Source organism: Balaenoptera acutorostrata, chromosome 6, assembly GCF_949987535.1.
Source record: "Balaenoptera acutorostrata chromosome 6, mBalAcu1.1, whole genome shotgun sequence".
NCBI lineage: Eukaryota > Metazoa > Chordata > Mammalia > Artiodactyla > Balaenopteridae > Balaenoptera > Balaenoptera acutorostrata.
This window is the reverse complement of record NC_080069.1, coordinates 107,043,039-107,067,120: the sequence shown is the minus strand read 5'-3', so window position 1 is coordinate 107,067,120 and position 24,082 is coordinate 107,043,039. Positions and strand designations below refer to the sequence as shown.

The window sequence follows — 24,082 nt, the reverse complement described above, 5'->3', positions numbered from 1 at the left end:
GGGACTTGGGGGCTTCAATAAGATGGCCTTGATTTACTAGCAGAACCTCTTTTCCTACCCAGTCCTGCTGAAATGAGAAAAATGGCAGGAACTGTGGGCTGGGTGTCACCAGGTGAGACCAGGTGGGCTGCCTCCCATGAGGTATTAGACTCACAGACATTAACTAGCAAATGTACACAGGTCTGTTGTTTTAAGCCAAGAAATCCTTTTTTTTTTTCATTGTGAAGAGTAATGTCTTATTCAAATTCAAATGAATGTACACTCTTTTTTCTCTTCTCAAATTTTGCCGAAGATTGAGATATAAACCAAGCACCTCGGTATTCATTTGTATTGAGAAATAGTACTGCCTGGGAACTTCAGTATTCTCATGCAGAATAGTGACTATCAAATGTGGTCTTCTAGTCTTCCACTTTATTATCTCTTGGGATTTGTGATAAAAACAGCCCTACTGAGTCAGTATGTTTGGAAGTATAATCTTGAGTCCTACATTTGAGAACTACTAATGTAGGCTGATCTCTTTGGCAAGTTTTAACTGGAAGATTTATATTGTTTATATTCTTAAGAACTGGTCCTCAGCTACGAGAGCTTGGAAGCCCCACTGCACAGAATTCTTTCAAAGGGAGGTCTGTTGGTTGAATGGCTTTTGAATGGATAAGTTCTCCTCCGTAGATTCCTGTTGATTACAAAGCATCCTTTTGCCTTACTCATCCTTGCTCTGGCCCGAGAATCCTACTCTCCTGTTTTGGTAGATTTTGTTTTTGGCTTGTTTGCTTTATTTTGGGGATTTAAACATATGTGCTCTAATTTAATCTCCTCTTTCTAGTGTTTTAGTGGTTATGCTAATAATTACATACATAATTTACACTAAGTCCTCAGTTAACACATATTATTTTCGTTCCCATGCTGAATAACACCATGGACTTTAAAATACTTTTACTCTTCCCACTCCTTCCCAATACATGTGTTATTGTTGTCCAGTATTTAAGTTGCATCTTGGATGGTTTTTACTTTTTCACCTCAAATTAGACACTATTACTGTTTTTCAGATACTCAGCGTTTGTTTGGGTACGACCAAATGTTTGCTGTTTCTTTGCATCATGGACCTTATTACTGGGAATATGTTTTTCCATATGTACATCCTTTCCAAGTTTCTTTTATGAGAATTTATTCATAATCTATTCATTGTTTACATAAAATGTCTTTATTTCAGCCTGATTCTTAAAGGATGGTTTTGCTGACAATACAATCTAACCAACCAATTTTTTTCAGCACTTTGAAAATATTTTCCCATTTTCTTCAATTACTCTAGCCCTAGTTGATTTCTATTTCTTGTCATTATAATTTAAGTGCCAGCATCCATAGATTTATTTTGATTTGAATTCAAAAAAAATTTTTGATTGAAAGCGTCTACCACATTGGAAAAAACTTAGGATTTTGTTACATAAACTCTCTGATCTGGTTTGCTTTCTCTATAAACTGGAGTTATTAATATATTTTTGATAGAGTTGTGAGAGTTAAATTAGGTGAGTTACTGTAGGTATAATAGTTCCTCAACAAATTGTATTTATTATTAATAGAGAACACTGCATATTTCATTGTAATTATTTCATAGTGTCTCTGCAAGAGTGAGTTCATACAAGGTGTTTAATAAGCACTCAATGATGTAATGTTCAAGGAACCCCAAATTAGTACAAAAATATAAGCAATTTCAACTCTGAAGTGGCTGGACATTCCAGATGCTCTGACATAGGGTAAGAGAACAGGCAAGAATGATACATGTAATGCTCATTGCACTGTAAAACCTGGCCTTGTTGAGTAAAGACATCTGTCAGCTTTTGGCTAACCTTTAGCGTGAAAAATTACCCAGGAGTCCTCTCAAAAACACTACACAAATACATTAGGTTGTATTGCAAATATTAAGTAAAATAAACAAGCTGGTGTTTTTTGAGGGCTTTTTTTGTGTTTTCATAAATCACAACATGCCTTTATTGTTTTTAAATTTAGCAAGTATAACTCCCCTTGGCTTTGGAGGATAATGATGCAATGGTAGTGATTAATACCATAATTATGGCTTAAGTTTCTACAATTTCTTATCCCCTAAAGGTTTCAAAAATCTTGGCTTGCTATCATCTACAGATATTCTGACTACCACATACTTCAAAGATCTATAAAGCTAAAAAACAGCTGCTAATAACCGTGCTTTAATGGAGGCCAGAAACAGAAGAGTCAACTTTACCCAAACACAACTGGAGGCCAGAATTTTGGAGCCAGTATATAATTACCTTTGGACTCCTGGCCCAAGGCTCAAGTTTCAGAAAGAATAATTCTCTTATAAAACATGGAACCATGTAGATTTAAGGGCTGGAAATAATGCCATTCCAATCCCTCCTCTCACAAATGGTGACACTGAGACTCAGTGAAGAAAACGGGCTTATAATAAATTAGTGGCAAAGCTGGGAGGTGGACTCTAAGTAGTCTTACTGTCTTCCTGTTTAATTCTTGATTGCTCTGGACTCCACTCATAGCACCCTTCTTATTGAACCCTGCTCTTTGAAGGTTGGTGCAAGGGATTAGATAAGCCATTTATTCAGTTCACACTGACAGGTGCTCGCAATATGTATCAGAAACAATACACATACTGAGAATCAGAGATGAACTGAATAGAAGCTCTGCCTTCAAGGATTGGAATAATAATAGTTGAAATGTACTGAGGGTTTATTATATGCTGAACAGCGCTCTAACTGTATTACTTACACACACACACACACGTATATGTATATATCCATTCAATGTTCACAGCTACCCTACAAAGGTGACGCACATACTAAGTACTCAGTGCATATTTTCAGAATAATATTGTAGTGTTTCAATTACACTTTTTATTTTGAGAGAACTGTAGATTCACACACGCTTGTAAGAAATAATGCAGATTGATCCCGTGTACTATTTACCTAGTCTCCCTCCATGGTAGCATCTTGCAATAACACAACCATGAAACCGCATTGATACAATCCATCTATATTATTCAGATGTCCAAAGATTTATATGTAACCATTGTGTCACCAGCAAAAGCCGTTCACAATTCCCAGGGAAACAAAAATAGAATCCAGGCAATAAAATAAAGTCTAACCTTTTTTTTTTTTTTTGCTTGTTTGTTTTCCTTTGTGCTTCATCTAGTTTCATTTGCTCATAGGATGCTGCATGCGGAGGCCTCCCTCCACCCGGCACTTCAGACCGGAGCTCCAAACGTGAAACGCTGCTCCCGGACGCTGCCGCTCGCGTCGCGTGCAGAAGCCGCGCGCAGAAGCGCTGCGCGCGGCACTGCGATTCAAGATGGCGGCAGCGGGCCGTGTGCAGAGAGGCTGCGCCCGGCACTGTGGTCTGCAGCTGCGAGCAGCTCAGCTGCACAGGACTGCAAGGCGAGAATGCCAACCCCTCCCCCGCTGATGAGACCGCCTACAAAGCTGATCCCTATAAAGCAGCCCCACCTGCGTGCGTCCTGGCAGGGAGAGCGGGGACTCGACAGCGGGAGCTGGCAACTCTGCCTTCTTCAATCAAGGAATCAAGCTTTCCTCTGCTTCGGAACCAAACTCCAGCTCGTTGCATTGGTGCGAGCACCACCTGGCAGGAGGACGCCTGTTGCGGGCCAACTCGAAAGGGTCAGTAACAATTTGTGTGTGTTTAGATGTATGTAATTTTATCACATACGTAGGTCTGCGTATATACCACCACAGTCAAACAGCAATTTGATACTATGTGTTCCTTATATTGTTCTTTTTTTCCCATTATATTGTCCTTTAATAAACACATCTACTTGCCTCCTCCACCATCTCCAGCCCTAGTCCCTGGAAACCAGTAAACAATTTTTCATCTCCTTAAGTTTACCATTTGAGAATATTATATAAATGGAATCATACGGTGTATAGACTTTGGGGATTCTTTTGTTGTTGTTGTTGTTGTTTTTGCTTGTTTGTTTTTTATTTTGAGATTCATCTGAGTTGTATCAACAGTTACTTTTTTCAATTGCTGAGTCATATTCCATGGTATGGAGATGTACCACAGCTGTTACGAATATCCGTGTACAGTTGGTTTTTTTTTTTTTTTTCTTTAATGTGAACATAAGTTTTCATTCTCAGGGATAAATGCCCAAAGCTACAATTGCTGGGTCATATGGTTGTTGCATGTTTAGTTTAATAAGAAACTGCCAAACTGTTTTCCAGAGTGGCTGTGTCATTTCAGATTTTCACCAGCAACATCTGAGTGATCAGTTTCTCCACATCCTCACCAGCATATAACATTTATTATACTGGTTTTGATCATGTAACTGAGATACAGGATGGTCAAGTAACCCCAATTATTCATTCAATAAATATTTGTTGAGCCAAATACCACTCTATGTGCTAAGGATACAGCAGCAAATAAAACAAAAACCTCTGTCCTTGTGGAACAGATATTCCAGTGAGAAAGACCAGCAATGTATAAAACAAAGGCAAATAGTAAAAACCGCAGAATGTTACACAGCAACGAGCTCTAAGGATTATAACCAAGTAGGGCAAGGGGAATGGGACACTTTGGGCAGCCTTTAAATTTTAAAAAGGGTTTTCTGTGAAGGTGACATTTTAGTAAAGATGAGAGGAAGTGGGACTTCCCTGGTGGCACAGTGGTTAAGAGTCCACCTGCCAATGCAGGGGACACGGGTTCGAGCCCTGGTCCGGGAGGATCCCACATGCCGCAGAGCAACTAAGCCCGTGCACCACAACTACTGAGCCTGCGCTCTAGAGCCCACGAGCCACAACTACTGAAGACCATGCGCCTAGAGCTGGGGGTCCGCAACAAGAGAAGCCACCACAATGAGAAGCCCACGCACCACAAGGTAGAGTAGCCCCTGCTTGCCGCAGCAATGAGGACACAACTCAGCCAAAAATAAATAAACAAATTAATTTTTTAAAATGTTTAAAAAAAAAAAAAGATGAGAGGAAGGGGACCAGCCTCCTGGATATCTGAAGGAAGCACAGGAGGCTGGAGGAATAGCAAGTATAGTAGCCATGCCCCTAACTGCAGGGGATATGGTTCAAGACCCCCCAGTGGAGGCCTGAAATCTTGGCTAGTAGCAAACCCTAAATATACTGTTTTCTCCTATACATACGTACCTATGATAAAGTTTAATTTATAAATTAGGCACAATAAAAGATTAACAACAACAATAATAAAATAGAACAATTATAACAATACACTCTGATAAAAGTTATGTGAATGTGTCTCTTTTTTCCAAATACTGTACTCACACTTTTGGTAATGATGTAAGATGATAAAAAGCCTGTGTGAAGAGGTGAAGTTAGGTGAAGGATGTAGGGCTGCTATTGACCTTCTGATGATACCTCAGGAGAATCATCTGCTTCAGGTGATTTCTTTTTTCTTCACAATTTCACAGGTGGAAGGTTTGCTATAATGGTAGATCTTAGCAACCTCAGCATACAATGTTTTTCTTTCCTTGTTAAGTCAAGAACTTTCATCTTTTCACCTAATGGAAGCACTTTACAGCTTCTCTTTGGCATCTCTGAATTTTCAGCGTCACTTCTCTTGCGCTTTAGGTCATCATTAAGTAAAATAAAGGTTACTTAAACACAAGCACTGTGATACCATGGTAGTCGATCTGATAACCAAGAGGGCTACTCACTAAGGGGTGGGATATGTTGAACAAAGGGAGGAGCCAGGTCCCCGGTAGAACCTCGCGAGATTTCATCATGCCACTCAGAATGGTGCACGATTTAAAACTTATGAATTTTTTATTTCTGGAATTTTCCATTTAATGTTTTCAGACCCATGGTTGACCATGGGTAACTGAAACCAAGGAACGTGAAACCGCAGCTAAGAGGGGGTGGGGGTGGAGGGCTACTGTACACAGCCCCAGTGCTGCAGCCACCTTGGTGAGTTTGAGGGACCTTAAGGAGTCTCTGGAGGCTGGAGCGAGGTGATACAATATGGGACGTAACAGGTGGACAGATCCCATAGGGCCATGTTGGTTTGGGGACTGACTTTGGATTTCATTCTGAATGAGACTGAGAGTCACCAGTGAGTTCTGAGCACAGGAATGACTTCATATGACTGTGTTTTTACAGGATCGTGGTGCCGTCTTTACCCAAGATTCTATAACTGAGGAGTAGAAGAGGCTGCAACGCCTCAGGTTTTAGTAGAGAAGAAAAAATAGCATTTTATGACGAGACCACTTCGTAGGGGACACTGTGGAGATTTTATGAACAAGCTGAAGGAGAGACAAGGAAGGGACCATCTCTACTTGGGAGGAGAGGACGCTTCCTTTGCCTCCCATCTGCCTGCTCATCAGCTTCCAGATGTGGAGCAAAAGCAGTCAGTGATCATTACTACTCCTCTCTCTCCTCTGTCCTTTTTCTGCATCCCACTTCTCTCTGCTTCTCCTCTCTGTCCTCTTCTCTTCTATCCTTCCTCCAAGTCTTTTCTTTAAGGAAACAGGGTTTAGGGCAATCTTTAAATCTGTACTCTAAAGGAACCTCTCTTCTTGCTTTTCTCCTTCTGATAACTTTATCAGAGGGTTATATGTATGAACAAGTAGCTTCTCCCGCTGTCAACACTAGAGGCTCAGAGGATACCTCTTTAAGCTTCATTTTTCTCCATTACAAAGACCCTTTTGCAACCTACTCAGACTACTGGACTGTGAAATGAATCAATTAATAATTGATAATATTAATAATCAAATAATCACTACCTCTCTGGGGGTGTAGTGAAGATCAAAGGAGATAGCATGTGTGAAAATGTTGCTAGATGATTACATGTAAAATGATAACTTACCACTATTTTAATAATAATTGACTGTGCAGTAATTTCAAACTTACAGAAAAGTTACAAGAACAATATGAAGAACATCAGTATCCTTTTCACATGGTGGTGTTTTGCTAGGGATGCTGTAACAAAGTACCACAGACTGGACGGCTTAAACAACAGAAGCTTACTGTCTCAGTTCTGGAGAGACAAAAAGCAAGTCTAAAATCTGAAATCAAGGTGTAGGCAGGGTAGATTCCTTCTGAGGGCTTGTGAAAAAAAGGATCTGTTCCAGTTCTCTCCCCTTGGCTTGCAGATGGTGGTCTTCTCCTTATGTCTCTTTACCTTTCTTCCTTCTATGTGTCTATCTGTGTCCAGATTTCCTCTTCTTATAAAGACATCAGTCATAGTGAATTAAGGCCCACCTTAATGACCTCCCTTTAATTTGATTACCTCTTTCAAGACCCTATCTTGAAATAAGGTCATGTTCTGAGGTTCTGGGGGATAGGACTTCAACATGTGAATTTGGAAAGAGAGAACATCATTCAACCCATGGATTCTCTACCTTTACTCTGTCCTCTCTTCTCTCCCCATACCCATTATCATTAGTCTTTTTCTGAACCATTTGAGAGCAATATCTGATTTAACCATGACTCCTTAATTCTCCAGTGTGTATTTCTCCCAAGCAAAGACACTCTTGCCACACCACCAAACAACCCTCCAAGTCAGAAAATCCACCTTGACACAGGACTACCATCCAATCTACATACCCCATGCAAATTTCACCACTGTCTCAACAGTGTCCTATTTGTTCTTCTGGCCAAGGAACCTCTTCAGGAATATGTTGTTTTAGTTGATAGATCTCACCACTCTCCTGCAGCCTGGAACAGTTGCTTGGCCTTTCTCTGTCCTTTCTCTAACAGTTTTTAAGAGCACAATCTGTTCATTTTGTAGAGCAAACTTCAACCAGAGTCTGCCTGTTATTTCCTTGTGACCTAACACAGGCCACGCTTTCTTGTCAGAAACTCCACAGAAATTACACTGTTTTCTTCTCAGTGACTCACATCAGGAGGCACATGATGTTGACTGGTCCACCAATGGTCATGACAACCTCAATCACCTGGTCATAGTGCTAACTGCCAGATTTCCCTACAGTGAAGTCACCATTTTTCCTTTGTAGTTGATGAGTCCTTGGAGGGCAGATATTCAGAAATTATCCTGGCATCTTGTTATTTCCCGGAACCCCACCCACTGCCTGAGCATCCATTGATGACTTCTGCCTAAATCAACCCCGACCAGGGATGATTGCCAAGTCATGATTTTCCTATTTCCATCATTCCTTCTTCATTTATTAGTTGGCATCTCATTCAAGGAAGAAATATCCCCTCACCCTGTTTATTTATATTTTTATTTGTATCAAGTGTGGACTCATGAATTCCAATTAATTCAATGGGTTGTTATATGTTACTGTCACTATTTATTTTGGTGCTTAGATTGTACCATCTTTGGTCATTGGGAGCACCTTCTGACTCCAGTGTCTTTTGGACATGCTTCATATTCTTTGAGCTTTTCCTTACTTTATGGCAAAACAAGATAACCCATGCTCATCTCTTTCCCTTTTTTAGCTCTGGAAACAACAATTTCTCTAAGGACCCATCATTCCTTCTTGTGGAGGAAGATATTTAGAAGCCAAGATCAGCTGGATATTCAGTGTGTTCATCACTATTTTCCTGTCACTGCTCTAGGAACTCTCAAGGGACAGAGGTAGGAAAATATATATGTATCTATGTATTCGTATGCATGTATGTATATACCTGCACATATATGTATACACATGTATACATATATGTTTAAATGTGTATATATACACACATATACAAGTTCATGGCAATCTCCCTGGCTGTTTTTGAACATCCACAAATTTGTTGTCACTCCTTCCACCAAAGGGTAAGTTGATGTCCCCTTCACTTGAACTGGGTTAACCTGTGACTCATGTGTAATCAGATGATTATGGCAGAAATGATGCTGCATGATTTCTGAGGCCAGGGCAGGAAACGCTATGCAGCTTCTGCCTTGTTCACCAGAATACTTCCACACAAGCCCTGCGCTAGCATGTAAGAAGTTCAACTACCCTGGGGATTCCAGATGATTCCAGCCCCCAGGTCAGGTCACCCCCAGCTGAGGCCCCAGACACCATGGAGCAGGGTCATTCTGTGCCCTCTTGTGCTTGCCTGGATTCCTGACCCACAGGATATGCAAACAGGAAAAGTGATTGTTTTATGCAACTAAATTTCGGGAAGGTCTGTCATATAGCAACGAATAACTAGAGCAACCTCCAGTTCTAATACCTCAAAATTCTATCTAGATTTCTCCCTTTTTATGTTTCCAAATCATTTTTCCAACATTGAGAAAACTGGCTGTCATTATTCTCAACATATTGACTCATTTGCTCAGTCATTTGACTTATTTGCTTAATGTAAGCGATCGTCCCACCATCCTGGTTTCATCTTCACCCCTCCCCCATCTGCTCCCTTGGCCACTAGGCATACGGCTGCCTTCATGCACTGCCCCACTGCACACACACACACGAGCACTTCTGGGCAGCCAGGTGTACTCATGCTGCCATGACTCCATCCCATCCCAGCTCTACTTCCTCAGCTGCAGGGCATGCTTTTGCCTCTGTGAAGAAAAGGGAAGAGAAGAGGGAAGAAGGAAGAGACGTTCTCTTTGTTATTTTTATTTTATTCTAGCTGTAAGGAATCTCATGGTCTAGACTTAGACAACAGTCGGCAAGTTACAGCTATACAGACATTGGTAGAGCTGTGCTGTGGTCCACTGTGCTCCAGTATGTAAAGGACATTTAACTGTAAAACTCATCCTGACTGAACTTCACCATGTATTTCCCTAGCAGTGTTCTCTTCTCTCTGACCTTTAGCTCCTTACTTATCCAGGGGTCTGCTTTTCATTTTACTTGCATCCTCTCTCATTTGAGCTGCCTTTCATTCTCACTTTTCAGTTTGTTAGGCTAGTTTCAAACTGAGGGCAGAGAAGGCTGGTAAGGAGAACGTAGTATACTCTCCTTGGATCACCCTCAGACGTACCTGGACAAGTCTCTAGGAGGGACTGGGGATTACGCAACAGTGGCTGGGAATGAGCGCCAAAGGAATTCTTTTTATTACGCACAAAATGACCCTGTGTTTACAACCTAAAGAGAAGCTCATTTAATACATACGCACTTTGAAAAGGCGAGTGTTGTTTATCAAGTGTGTAGTCTTTCAGTGTGATAGAACTGAATTAGAACGCTGGTTTGCTGTCGTAGTCTCTGACAAATCACTTCCTTCTCTTAGCCTCAGGTTCTTTTTTGACAAAATATACTACTTCTTACCTTATAGAATTTGTACCTAGAAAATTACAGAAGTGTTCTTAGACTTTCTAGTGAGTTTCTTTACAAAGAAAGGGTCACTTGATTAAACCATTTAATCATTAAGTGGTCATTAAACCATTTTTTGGTCACTTGATCCCTGTAAGCTCTATATTGTATGGATTCTTAGTTTGTGCTCATGTGTATTTCCCACTGAATGTTGAGACTAGAGATAATAGGTTCTATCCTCGACTCTAGAGTAAAGCCAAATTCTCAGTGTTTGTCTTTGTATAAGACCCTTCCCACTTGAGGCCCTGAGCTTCCCACATTTATATTGAGAGACTAGACTATCTTAGGTTCCCAAGTCTGAATTCCTATTAGAAATGTCTGGTGAAATTTTAAAAAATACAGATTCCCCTGATGTCACCTAGACTTAATGAATCAGAATATGCACAGTTGGGGCCTGCTTGTTTGTTTTATTCAAAAGAGCTCTGATGTGATTTATGATATAGCCACCCAGCCAAGCCCCGCTAGATGATCCAGAGAATCGTCTTAGAGAGACAGCATGACATGGTAACTGAGAGCTCTGTTCAGGGGACAGATGAGCATAGGTTCAAATATCAGCTCCCCCTGCCCCAGATACTTAGCTGGGTGACCTTGGGCAAGTCATTGAAACATCTTCCAACCTTGTTTGTAACATAGAGATAGTAATACTATGATCCATGCATAATCTCTGGGTTAGCTAAGAGTCCCCCAACAAACATACACGCATGTAATACTTGAAATTGATCAAATTGCTTCCAACTCCCAAATTGGCCTATGGAAGTCCAAGTCCTGCTCAAGGTTTATACGAATCCCTGGAAGATATTTTAGTTTCCCTTGATATGATGCTCTACTTACCTCTTCTCCTCACTGCATTGGTTTAAGCATCGTTTTCTCCTTCAGTTTACATTAACTGTAACAACACAGTCACTCACATTAGCATGCATAAGTTTGGGAGACTCTACTCGAGCATTTGGGGGGCTTCCCTGGAAGGCTGCGCGCAGACCTCTGTCATGAGGCTCTCTGCTTCTCCGTTTCTCTCTTTCTTTTGTTCCCACTCATCCCCTTCATCCTGCAAGGCCTAAAAGCAGGGCATTGGCTGCTTTTCTCAGGTTTTAATACCAAACATACCTATCTAAAGCCATTAAGTTTTCAGAAGAACAAAGCTCTTTCTGTCTGACAGGCTTCCTCCTCCTTTGAACGTACTTGTGGTTTGGGGATAGCAAGCAGACACTCTTGGTTTGCTGTCTGCCTTTGTTTTTGTTCTTGTTCCACATGTAAAGCACTTAGCACAGTTCTGGCATCTGTGGTTCTCTGATCATGTGTGACACAGCTACACAGATGCAGCCCAGCCACTCTTGCCTTCTGGGGATGTTACTTCCTCTATGCCCGCACAGGCAAGCCACATTTCTTTTTATTGGAAACCAGCTGGTATCAACTGCTTTCCTCAAATCCAATTTAGTGTATAAATACAAGCATAGTTGGAGAATGATATCTGAGTACGAGGGGTTCAGAAGTCTAAAATCAGACTCTAAAACAGTGATTGCTAACATTAATTGATTGCCAATCAAGCACTTCCTGTATAATTTCTTTCATCCTTTCAAGTATCTCTGCTTTTTTTTTTTTTTTCCCATAGAAGGAAACAGCCTCAGGGAGATAAAATGGCTGAGTCAGAATTTGAATTCAGAGCATGTTGCTACAAAACCTTGGCTTGTCCTACTGCATCAGATTCTCTTCTAAATAATTAATATAGAGGTCTGATCTTTGTTACATTGCAGAGGGGTTAACTGATCCTAAAAGAAGGGTTATCCACACACACAGAGATCTAATAATGAAATCATTGTAATTTAATGATAATAGTTTCTTTGTTCTTCAATAGTTAAAGCGAACTTTATCTGTAACTTCATAGTGCGTTCCCTTGTCCAAAACATAGGCAATTTAAGAAAGAAAATAAAAAAATGATTCAATGTTTCCCTATATCTTAGTGACTTTATAATAGAACTGATCAACTCTGTGTCTGCTTGTCAGAAAAATGGCAGGAAAAATATAGTTGATTCACATATTTGAAGCCTTATGACTCAAGGAGGTAGCTATAAATATTTATGGCAATTCCTACCTTAACAATTCTTAATATAAACTCATGAAGACTAGCATTGTGCTTAAATTTCTCGCTTGTAATTCAATTTGGAAAAATAACATGTAGTGACGGGAATAAAATGGATACAATACATAGAAAATATATATCAGAAAGATTTTGGTCATAGATACAATAGACACTTATATATTACTTAACAGCCTATAAAATACACAGTTATTAACTCATTCCCTCCCTATAACGACGGAAGTCTTATTATCATCACAGAATGGATGAATGGATGAGAGAACTTAGGCTCAGAAAACCGTGCAGTGCTGCTCAAAATGACACAGTTAGTAAAGGACATATCCAGGAATTAACCATGGAGTCTTTTGTCACTAAACTTTATATTCTCGCCATTATGTCATTTTAGAGCAAAGCAGATAAATAAACAAGGGTAAGGTTTGGCTATAATCTATACAATTTTTCATAGGCCAAACCTCAGGTTAATCAATAGCAAAAAAAAAAAAATCAATAGTTCAATCATTCATTCAATTACTATGTATTTAGTTCTCACAATGTGCCAGGCAAATGGCAGGCATATCCAGGAATGCGCAAGACACAAGGTCCCAAGCTGCATGGAGCTTGCAGACAAAAAGGGAAGGCAACAATAAGTAAGCATAGGATCTGCCCATTTGCAGACCCATTAGAAAGAATAGACAATTAATGTTTAGATCTATGTTGATACAAGTTTCCCACTGTTTTTATCAGCAAATTCTGGGATGAGAGGCAAGGCACCTGGGCACCTGGTAACCCCAAGGTGCCCTGAGCAAGAGTCTGTAGCAGTAGAACAGACATCAGTGAAACGCAGCATCCAGCCTCCTCTCTCGCAGCCCGTGGTCTCTGTCGTCTTATGTCTGACAATGCACCTTTTGTTCAAACATACCAAAGACTGATTTACCCGTGGTTTACCAGAGACTTGTGTAACAAAAACACCTGACACTTTATTGTTTCATTTACTTAGTTTTTAGTCAAAGAAAAAGAAACATATCGGAAACTCTGCAGCCAATAGTCTTTAGAGACTTAGGGAAATCTATGTTCCCGTTTCTAAAAACTTCAACCTTTAATACAGATGAGGTTTCTTAGTTTCAAGGTTTTTTTTTTAATTGAAGTATAGTTGATTTACAATAATTTTACATTAGTTTCAGATGTACAGCATGGTGATTCAGCATTTTTACAGATTATACTCCTTCAAAAGTTATTATAAGATAATGGCTATAATTCCTTGTGCTGTATAATATATCCTTGTTGCTTATCTATTTTATACAGAGTAGTTTGTATCTCTTAATTTACCCCTAACTTGCCCCTCCCATCTTCCCTCTCCCCTCTGGTAACCACTAGATTGTTTTCTATATCTATGAGTCTGTTTCTGTTTTGTTATATACATTCATTTGTATTATTTTTTAGATTCCGCATTTAAGTGATATCATACAGTATTTGTCTTTGACTTATTTCACTAAGCATAATATTCTCTAGGCACTTCCACATTGCTGCAAATGGCAGTTTCATTATTTTTTATGGCTGAGTAATATTCCATTATATATCTTCTTTATCCATTCTTCTGTTTATGGACACCTGGGTTGCTTCCATATGTTGACTATTGTAAATCATGCTGCTGTGAACATTGGGATGCATGTATCTTTTCAAATTAGTTTTCTTGTTTTTTCTGGATATATACCCAGGAGTGGAATTGCTGGATCATATGGTAGTTCTATTTTTAGTTTTTTCAGGAAGTTCCATACAGTTTTCCAAAGTAGCTGCACAAATTTATCAAGTTTTTCTTTTAGTATGTTTTCTTTAATAAATGATTATGCATTAAAATACCTTTTAGGTATTTGATACATGCAGAATAATATATGTAAGCTTTACGTATGCTATAACGCATGATAATATAATCAACAGTTTTGAACTCAGCATCCAATTCAAAGACAAGAACATGACCTTTGATTTACATCGACCAGTGTGTTCCTCCCCATCCATCTCACTGGTTTGTTATTTGTATGGAAATATATTTTAAAAGTCAAAGAGTATTATCCAACTTTTAGCAAATAGTAGCAATCCTTTGCCCCTTTTCATCACCGAGTCTTATTTCCCTGAGATTCACAATTTCAACACTTTCAAAATATTTCTTTGGGTGTTTGCTTCCATTTTTATAAATTATGCAATATATATTTTTAGTCTTAATTTTAGACATTATCCATTGACTTAACTATGATGGTCTGGCTACTGTTTTACAATGTGCTCCATGGTCCATCCTTTGTACCAACACATAAGCACACATATTTTCCTTCCCTTAACTTTTCAAGATAGCTCTGTCACACTTTTAATTAAATAAACATTTCAGTGTTTATATTATTAGACTGTGTAAATATTTTCAAAACTGAGCCATGAAATACAGCATAATTATTTCCTTTCTTTGTATAAATTTTCCTCCCCTTGGGTTAAAAATTATCTTAATAATCCATTTGTTCAGGAACTTTTTTAAGCCTCCAAATATCCACCAGAACAGTAAAATTTTTATTATTTTTGTTTAAAAAATCTATGTATCTATATATCAATCATCTATATGTGTTGGTGTATGTCTGTATATGTATGTATGTATGTGTATAATGTATCTGTTTTTTCTCCTTAGAGATCTCCCTCCTGGAGCCCACCATCCTAATACTAATTGCTCTCCAGGCTTTTCAAACAGCTCTTACATTAGTCATTCCCTTTAACATCATCCTAGGGACGCCTTTTGTCTCATCTTCAGTATAAAAGCTGCTATTTTCTGAATCCCAACCTCATCTTGTTTACATTTTGGTGCCTTATTTTAATGGGGCACATGAGCTTCCTGTGTAAAGTTAATTTTTGAGCCCTTGCACATTTCAACCTGTCCTTATTTTACTTTTACATTTGAATGAGAGTCTAGAAAATCTGATGTTAGAAATTCTTTACCAATTTAAACAGCTTGCTCCATTTTGAGAACTGTGATGACATTTTGATCCCCAGTACTTTGTTTATGAACTTGTTTACTCCCTGAAAATTCTAATGGTCTTGCCAACATCCTCAGTGTTCCTGATCTTCACCATGTTGTGCCTTGATTTGTATTTGTATAAGTATTTCACATACATACACACACACACTTATTTCCTCCCCTCCATTACCTCTGGTCCTTCTTTCTGGAACCTCTATTACTTATTTCTTGGATTTTAGAGTTGATTTTCTAATATTATAACATTTTCCTTTCCTATTTTCCATGTATTTATCTATTGTCTCTACTTTCTGGGATATTTTCTCTACATTATTTTTCAATTCAATTTGAAAATATTTTTGAGGGGCAATTGTGATTTTAATTTCTAATAACATTTTTTGCTCTGAGAGCATTTTTTTATAGCATCATATCCTTGTTTTGTGAATATAATAATTTCTTTTACAAGTATTAAGCCTCTGATTATAGTTTCACATTTTGGGTTTTACCTTTCTTTAGAGTCTGCCTACTAATGCCTGGGAATACTTGACTATCCATTTATATTTAAGGATAAAGAATAAAAATGGGTGGGGTTTGTTGATTTATTGGGTTGCCCTCTTTTTTTTTTTTTTTTTTTTTTTTTTTATTGTGAATAATATTTTATTGGGTTGCCCTCTTTGTATGATGACCTAATCATGACCCGGTGGTTTCAGTGGGATCCTTAAAAGTCATTATCTTCTGTTTATTCCTATCGAGCAGTCAGTACCCCCAGAGAAGAGCTCCCTTCAATCTCCTGTCTGCCTTTTAGTTGGCCAAAGAGGGTAGGGAGGGTGTGGTCACCATCAAGAATATTCACTAAATTCTCTTATTTTCAAAGTGGCATTTCATGTCTACCCTCTCCCTTACTGGCCTTCCCCCTTTAAATCATCCCTCATTCTACATCCTCACATGACAAAATGCCTCCTGCTAGAATCATGAAGGAACAGTTGCCTGGCTGCACAGGGCATGCAAGAGCATCTGGGGCTCTAACTCCTTGTATAGATTCTTGATTAGTCTGGGTTTTTCACCCAATACCTTCCAAGCTACCTAACACCTTCCATTTTTGAGCTTTTCCAGGGTTCTGTGATGCAAATCAGCTTTTTTTTTTTTTAATTAATATCCTTTTTGAAAGGCACTTGGGTTTCAGGATTTTCCAGTTTGTTATGTCAGTTACTACTTCTTCACTTACTTTTCATCTTCCAAGAACTTGTTAATGCCTTTTTTCCAGGTCAACTTGTTTCTGATTAATTTTATTATTATCATTTTCTTGGTGATTCAGAAGGAAACAGAGAAAAAACACATATGCTAAATTAACATTTTAACTGAAAGTCTTCTGCTTTATGTTCATGTAGTATTAATTTGTATGATGTAAATTATATCAATACAGGTTATTTGAATATTATGACTATTGACAAAGATAATATAAATGTATACTTTTCAAAATTGCAGAATGCAGTAGAAATCCTGGAACCCATTCCTTTGCTATTATTTCTTAGAACTACTCTATATAGAGATTTTTAGGTCTCATGTACTTTTTTTTTTAACATCTTTATTGGAGTAGAATTGCTTTACAATGGTGTGTTAGTTTCTGCTTTATAACAAAGTGAATCAGCTATATATATACATATATCCCCATATCTCCTCCCTCTTGCGTCTCCCTCCCACCCTCCCTATCCCACCCCTCAGGTGGACACAAAGCACCGAGCTGATCTCCCTGTGCTATGCGGCTGCTTCCCACTAGCTATCTATTTTACATTTGGTAGTGTATATATGTCCATGCCACTCTCTCACTTCGTCCCAGCTAACACTTCCCACTCCCCATGTCCTCAGGTTAATTCTCTACGTCTGCATCTTTATTCCTGTCCTGCCCTTGGGTTCTTCAGAACCCTGTTTTTTTTGGTTTTTTTTTTTGTTTTTTTAGATTCCATATATATGTGTTAGCATATGGTATTTGTTTTTCTCTTTCTGACTTATGTCACTCTGTATGACAGTCTCTAGATCCACCCACCTCACTACAAATAACTCAATTTTGTTTCTTTTTATGGCTGAATAATATTCCATTGTATATATGTGCCACATCTTCTTTATCCATTCATCTGTCAGTGGACACTTAGGTTGCTTCCATGTCCTGGCAACTGAATACAGTGCTGCAATGAACGTTGTGGTACATGACTCTTTTTGAATTATGGTTTTCTCAGGGTGTATGCCCAGTAGTGGGATGGCTGGGTCGTATGGTAGTTCTATTTTTAGTTTTCTAAGGAACCTCCATACTGTTCTCCATAGTGGTTGTATCAATCTACATTTCCACCAACAGTGCAAGAGGGTTCCCTTTTCTCCACACCCTGTCCAGCATTTATTGTTTGTAGATTTTCTGATGATGCCCATTCTGACTGGTGTGAGGTGATACCTCATTGTAGCTTTGATTTGCATTTCTCTAATGATTAGTGATTTTGAGCATCCTTTCATGTGTTTGTTGGCAATCTGTATATCTTCTTTGGAGAAATGTCTATTTAGGTCTTCTGCCCATTTTTGGATTGGGTTGTTTGTTATTTTGATACTGAGCTGCATGAGCTGCTTGTAAATTTTGGAGATTAATCCTTTGTCAGTTGCTTCATTTGCAAATATTTTCTCCCATTCTGAGGGTTGTCTTTTCATCTTGTTTATGGTTTCCTTTGCTGTGCAAAAGCTTTTAAGTTTCATTAGGTCCCATTTGTTTATTTTTGTTTTTATTTCTGTATCTCTAGGACGTGGGTCAAAAAGGATCTTGCTGTGATTTATGTCATAGAGTGTTCTGCCTATATTTTCCTCTAAGAGTTTTATAGTATCTGGCCTTACATTTAGGTCTTTAATCTATTTTGAGTTTATTTTTTTGTGTACGGTGTGAGGGAGTGTTCTAATTTCATTCTTTTACATGTATCTGTCCAATTTTCCCAGCACCACTTATTGAAGAGGCTGTCTTTTCTCCATTGTATATTCTTGCCTCCTTTATCAAAAATAAGGTGACCATATGTGTGTGGGTTTATCTCTGGGCTTTCTGTCCTGTCCCATTGAGCTATATTTCTGTTTTTGTGCCAGTACCATAGTATCTTGATTCCTGTAGCTTTGTAGTGTAGTCTGAAATCTGGCAGCCTGATTCCTCCAGCTCCAGTTTTCTTTCTCAAGATTGCTTTGGCTATTCGGGGTCTTTTGTGTTTCCATACAAATTGTTGAAATTTTTTGTTCTACTTCTGTGAAAATTGCCATTGGTAGTTTGATAGGGATTGCATTGAATCTGTAGATTGCTTTGGGTAGTAGAGTCATTTTCACAATGTTGATTCTTCCAATCCAAGAACATGGTATATCTCTCCATCTGTTTGTATCATCTTTAATTTCTTTCATCAGTGTCTTATACTTTTCTGCATACAGGTCTTTTTTCTGCTTAGGTAGGTTTATTCCTAGGTATTTTATTCTTTTTGTTGCAATGGTAAATGGGAGTGTTTCCTTAATTTCTCTTTCAGATTTTTCATCATTAGTGTATAGGAATGCAAGAGATTTCTGTGCATTAGTTTTGTATCCTGCTACTTTACCAAATTCCTTGATTAGCTCTAGTAGTTTTCTGGTAGCATCCTTAGGATTCTCTATGTATAGTATCATGTCATCTGCAAACAGTGACAGCTTTACTTCTTCTTTTCTGATTTGGATTCCTTTTATTTCTTTTTCTTCTCTGATTGTTGTGGCTAAAACTTCCAAAACTATGTTGAATAATAGTGGTGACAGTGGACAACCTTGTCTTGTTCCTGATCTTACAGGAAATGGTTTCAGGTTTTCACCATTGAGAATGATGTTGCCTGTGGGTTTGTCACATATGGCCCTTATTATGTTGAGGTAAGTTCCCTCTATGCCTACTTTCTGGAGGGTTTTATCATAAATGTGTGTTGAATTTTGTCAAAAGCTTTTTCTGCACCTATTGAGATGATCATATGGTTTTTCTCCTTTGGTTTATTAATATGGTTTATCACATTGATTGATTTGGATATACTGAAGAATCCTTGCATTCCTTGGATAAACCCAACTTGATCATGGTGTATGATCCTTTTAATGTGCTGTTGGATTCTGTTTGCTAGCTTTTTGTTGAGGATTTTTGCATCTATGTTCATCAGTGATATCGGCCAATAGTTTTCTTTCCTTGTGACATGTTTGTCTGGTTTGGGTATCAGGGTGATGGTGGTCTCGTAGAATGAGTTTGGGAGTGTTCCTCCCTCTGCTATATTTTGAAAGAATTTGAGAAGGGTAGGTGCTGGCTCTTCTCTAAATGTTTGACGGAATTCGCCTGTGAAGCCATCTGGTCCTGGGCTTTTGTTTGTTGGAAGATTTTTAATCACAGTCTCAATTTCAGTGCTTGTGATTGGTCTATTTATATTTTCTATTTCTCCCTGGTTAAGTCTCGGAAGGTTGTGGTTTTCTAAGAATTTGTCGATTTCTTCCATGTTGTGCATTTGATTGGCATATAGTTGCTTGTAGTAATCTCTCATGATCCTTTGTATTTCTGCACTGTCAGTTGTTACTTCTCCTTTTTCATTTCTAATTCTATTGATTTGAGTCTTCTCCCTTTTTTTCTTGATGAGTCTGACTAATAATGGTTTATCAATTTTGTTTATCTTCTCAAAGAACCAGCTTTTAGTTTTATTGATCTTTGCTATCATTTCCTTCATTTCTTTATCATTTATTTCTGAACTGATCTTTATGATTTCTTTCCTTCTGCTAACTTTGGGGTTTCTTTGTTTTTCTTTCTCTAATTGCTCTAGGTGTAAGTTTAGGTTGTTTATTTGAGATGTTTCCTGTTTTTTGAGGTAGGATTTTATTGCTATAAACTTCCCTTTTAGAACTGCTTTTGCTGCATCCCATAAGTTTTGGGTCGTCGTGTTTTCATTGTCATTTGTTTCTAGGTATTTTTTTATTTCTTCTTTGATTTCTTCAGTGATTTCTTGGTTATTTAGTAGTGTACTGTTTAGCCTCCATGTGTTTGTATTTTTTACAGATTTTTTCCTGTAATTGATATCTAGTCTCATAGCACCGTGGTCAGAAAAGATACTTGATACGACTTCAATTTTCTTAAACTTATCGAGGCTTGATTTGTGACCCAAGATATGATCTATCCTGGAGAATGCTCCATGAGAACTTGAGAAGAAAGTGTATTCTGTTGTTTTTGGATGGAATGTCCTATAAATATCAATTAAGTCTACCTTGTTTAATGTATCATTTAAAGCTTGCTTTTCCTTTTTTATTTTCATTTTGGATGATCTGTCCATTGGTGAAAGTGAGGTGTTAAAGTCCCCTACTATGATTGTGTTACTGTCGATTTCCCCTTTTATGGCTGTTAGCATTTGCCTTATGTATTGAGGTGCTCCTATGTTGGGTGCATAAATATTTACAATTGTTACATCTTCTTGGATTGATCCCTTGATCATTATATAGTGTCCTTCTTTGTCTCTTGTAATAGTCTCTATTTTAAAGTCTATTTTGTCTGATATGAGAATTGCTACTCCAGCTTTCTTTTGATTTCCATTTGTATGGAATACCTTTTTCCATCCCCTCACTTTCAGTCTGTATGTGTCCCTGTGTCTGAAGTGGGTCTCTTGTAGACAGCATACGTACGGGTCTTCTTTTTGAACCATTCAGCCAGTCTATGTCTTTTGGTGGGAGCATTTAATCTATTTACATTTAAGGTAATTATCGATATGTATGTTCCTATTACCATTTTCTTAATTGTTTTGGGTTTGTTATTGTAGGTCTTTCCTTCTCTTGTGTTTCCTGCCTAGAGAAGTTCCTTTAGCATTTGTTGTAAAGCTGGTTTGGTGGTGCTGAATTCTCTTAGCTTTTGCTTGTCTATAAAGGTTTTAATTTCTCTGTCAAATCTGTATGAGATCCTTGCTGGGTAGAGTAACCTTGGTTGTAGGTTTTTCCCTTTCATAACTTTAAATATGTCCTGCCACTCCCTTCTCTCTTGCAGAGTTTCTCCTGAAAGATCAGCTGTTAACCTTATGGGGATTCCCTTGGATGTCATTTGTTGTTTTTCCCTTGCTGCTTTTAATATTTTTTCTTTGTGTTTAATTTTTGATAGTTTGATTAATATGTGTCTTGGTGTGTTTCTCCCTGGATTTATCCTGTATGGGACTGTCTGCGCTTCCTGGACTTGAATGACTGTTTCCTTTCCCATATTAGGGAAGTTTTCAACTATAATCTCTGCAAATATTTTCTCAGTCTCTTTCTTTTTCTCTTCTTCTTCTGGGACCCCTATAATTTGAATGTTGGTGTGTTTAATGTTGTCCCAGAGGTCTCTGAGACTGTCCTCAGTTCTTTTCATTCTTTTTTCTTTATTCTGCTCTGTGGTAGTTATTTCCACTATTTTATCTTCCAGGTCACTTATCCATTCTTCTGCCTCAGTTATTCTGCTATTGATTCCTTCTAGAGAATTTTTCCTTTCATTTATTGTGTTGTTCATCATTGTTTGTTTGCTCTTTAGTTCTCCTAGGTCCTTGTTAAATGTTTCTTGTATTTTCTCCATTCTGTTTCCAAGATTTTGGATCATCTTTACTGTCATTACTCTGAATTTTTTTTCAAGTAGACTGCCTATTTCCTCTTCATTTGTTTGTTCTGATGGGTTTTTACCTTGCTCCTTCATCTGCTGTGTGTTTCTGTGTCTTGTCATTTTGCTTAACTTACTGTGTTTGGGGTCTCCTTTTCATAGGCTACAGGTTCGTAGTTCCTGTTGTTTTTGGTATCTGCCCCCAGTGGCTGAGGTTGGTTCAATGGGTTGTGTTGGCTTCCTGGTGGAGGGTACTGGTGCCTGTGTTCTGGTGGATGAGGCTGGATCTTGTCTTTCTGGTGTGCAGGACCGTGTCCGGTGGTGTGTTTTGGGGTGCCTGTGACCTTATTATGATTTTAGGCAGCCTCTCTGCTGATGGGTGGGGTTGTGTTCCTGTTTTGCTAGTTGTTTGGCATAGGGTGTCCAGCACTGTAGCTTGCTCGTCATTGAGTGGAGCTGGGTCTTAGCATTGAGATGGAGATCTCTGGGAGAGCTTTTGCCGTTTGATACTACATGGAGCCGGGAGGTCTCTGGTGGACCAATGTCCTGAACTCAGCTCTCCCACCTCAGAGGCACAGGCCTGACACCCAGCCGGAGCACCAAGACCCTGTCAGCCACATGGCTGGCAGGCAGAGGCCCAAGGGCCTCGAGTGTCCTAGGGAAAATGCCACAAACCGCCTCTTGCTGCATTCTGTGCCACAGGGACCACTGCCTGGCTGACCATTGGTGGAGCCAGACCTGTAACCACCTGCGAGGTCTCATGTACTTTTTCAAAAACACATAACTCAAGCATATTGAAGAAGGAGCACGTGATTTGACAAAAATGCTTGTGAATGTTATGCCATTGACAGTTCAGGGATATGTGAGAATAAGTGGAAAGGAGACCTTGGGAACTGCAGGAGGAGAGGCCTTTCTGAGGAAATGAATAATCATTGAGACATGGAGGGTGAGTAAGGACTGGTCAGGATAACAGGGTTGAGCATGTGTGCACGTGTGCATTTACTGAACGTGTTAGAAAGTACTGGGGAATTAAAGGGCTTCACCCAAAGGCTGACATACTTAGAGTAAATTTGAGATGCTCAGTACAGATGAAGAGCCAAGAGGAACCATTGGAGGATCTTTTTAAAAAGAAGCCTGAAAAAATCAGATTTTAATTTTAGAAATGTTTCTCTAACCAATTTGTGGTTGCTAAGGAGGGAGGGGGTGGGGGAGGGATGGAGTGAGAGTTTGGGACTAGCAGATGTAAACTATTATATATAGGATGGATAAACAACAAGGTCTTACTGTATAGCACAGAGAACTATATTCAATATCCTGTGATAAACCATAATGGAAAGGAAAATGAAAAAGAATACATATTATATATATATGTAACTGAATCACTTTGCTGTAGAGCAGAAATTAACACACATTGTAAATCAACTATACATCAATAAAATGAATTAAAAAGCAAACAATAAAGAAATCAATTTGAATAACAATGATAAAAAAAAGAGATATATCTCTAGCTTTAGAGTACAGAATGAACTACAGAGGGGCAAGTGTAGAGGTTAGAAGTTCAGATAGAAGGCTGCTGTTGATATCCAAGAAGAAAAGGATTGGGTCACAGTATGCTTATGGTGTGCTGGACAGAAATGGATGAATTTTAGAAGTATTAGGTAGATGAATCAAAGGGACTTGTTGATGGATTAGATTTGAGATAAGACAGAGAAAAACTGAAGGTTACTCTCCATTCATTCAATCATTCATTTGGCTTAGAAGCCTGAGTGCAAGTTCCTTTTGAAAGGGAACGTGTATGGTAAAGCATATTGAGATGGTAGATTATCAATAATTTCAATTTAGACATACCTGCAGGTCATTCAAGTTGAAATTTCATGTAAGAAATTGGATGTGCTTTGGAGCCAGGAGTTCTTCCAGACTGCATGTGGCTCTGAAATAATCAGCATAACAGGGTGAAATTGGATCCACAAGAGTAGATGAGATCATTCAAGAAGGGCATGACTATTGAGAAGGAATATGAACCTGGAATTCATCTGTGAGGAAAACCAGCATTTAGAGGACAGCTAGAGGAAGAGAAATCTCCAGGGCAGTTTGAGACAAAGTCACTAGAGAAGTGGAAAGAAACCAAGTCACATGAGTTGTCAACGAAAGAAAGAGAATAGCATGTTTCAAGAAGAAAAGGATGGTCGGGCTTCC

The 24,082-nt window shown here is 38.6% G+C and overlaps 1 protein-coding gene across 1 annotated transcript in view; it reads left to right on the top strand.

Annotated features, from left to right (window-relative positions):
• LOC130708502 (uncharacterized) overlaps positions 1-24,082 on the top strand; it is a 197,460-nt gene that overhangs the window by 22,438 nt on the left and 150,940 nt on the right. Inside the window, exons 2-3 of the mRNA XM_057549166.1 lie at positions 3,194-3,659; positions 8,421-8,559. Coding sequence (XP_057405149.1) covers positions 3,194-3,659; positions 8,421-8,559 — 605 coding nt within the window. The remainder of the gene's footprint in view (positions 1-3,193; positions 3,660-8,420; positions 8,560-24,082) is intronic.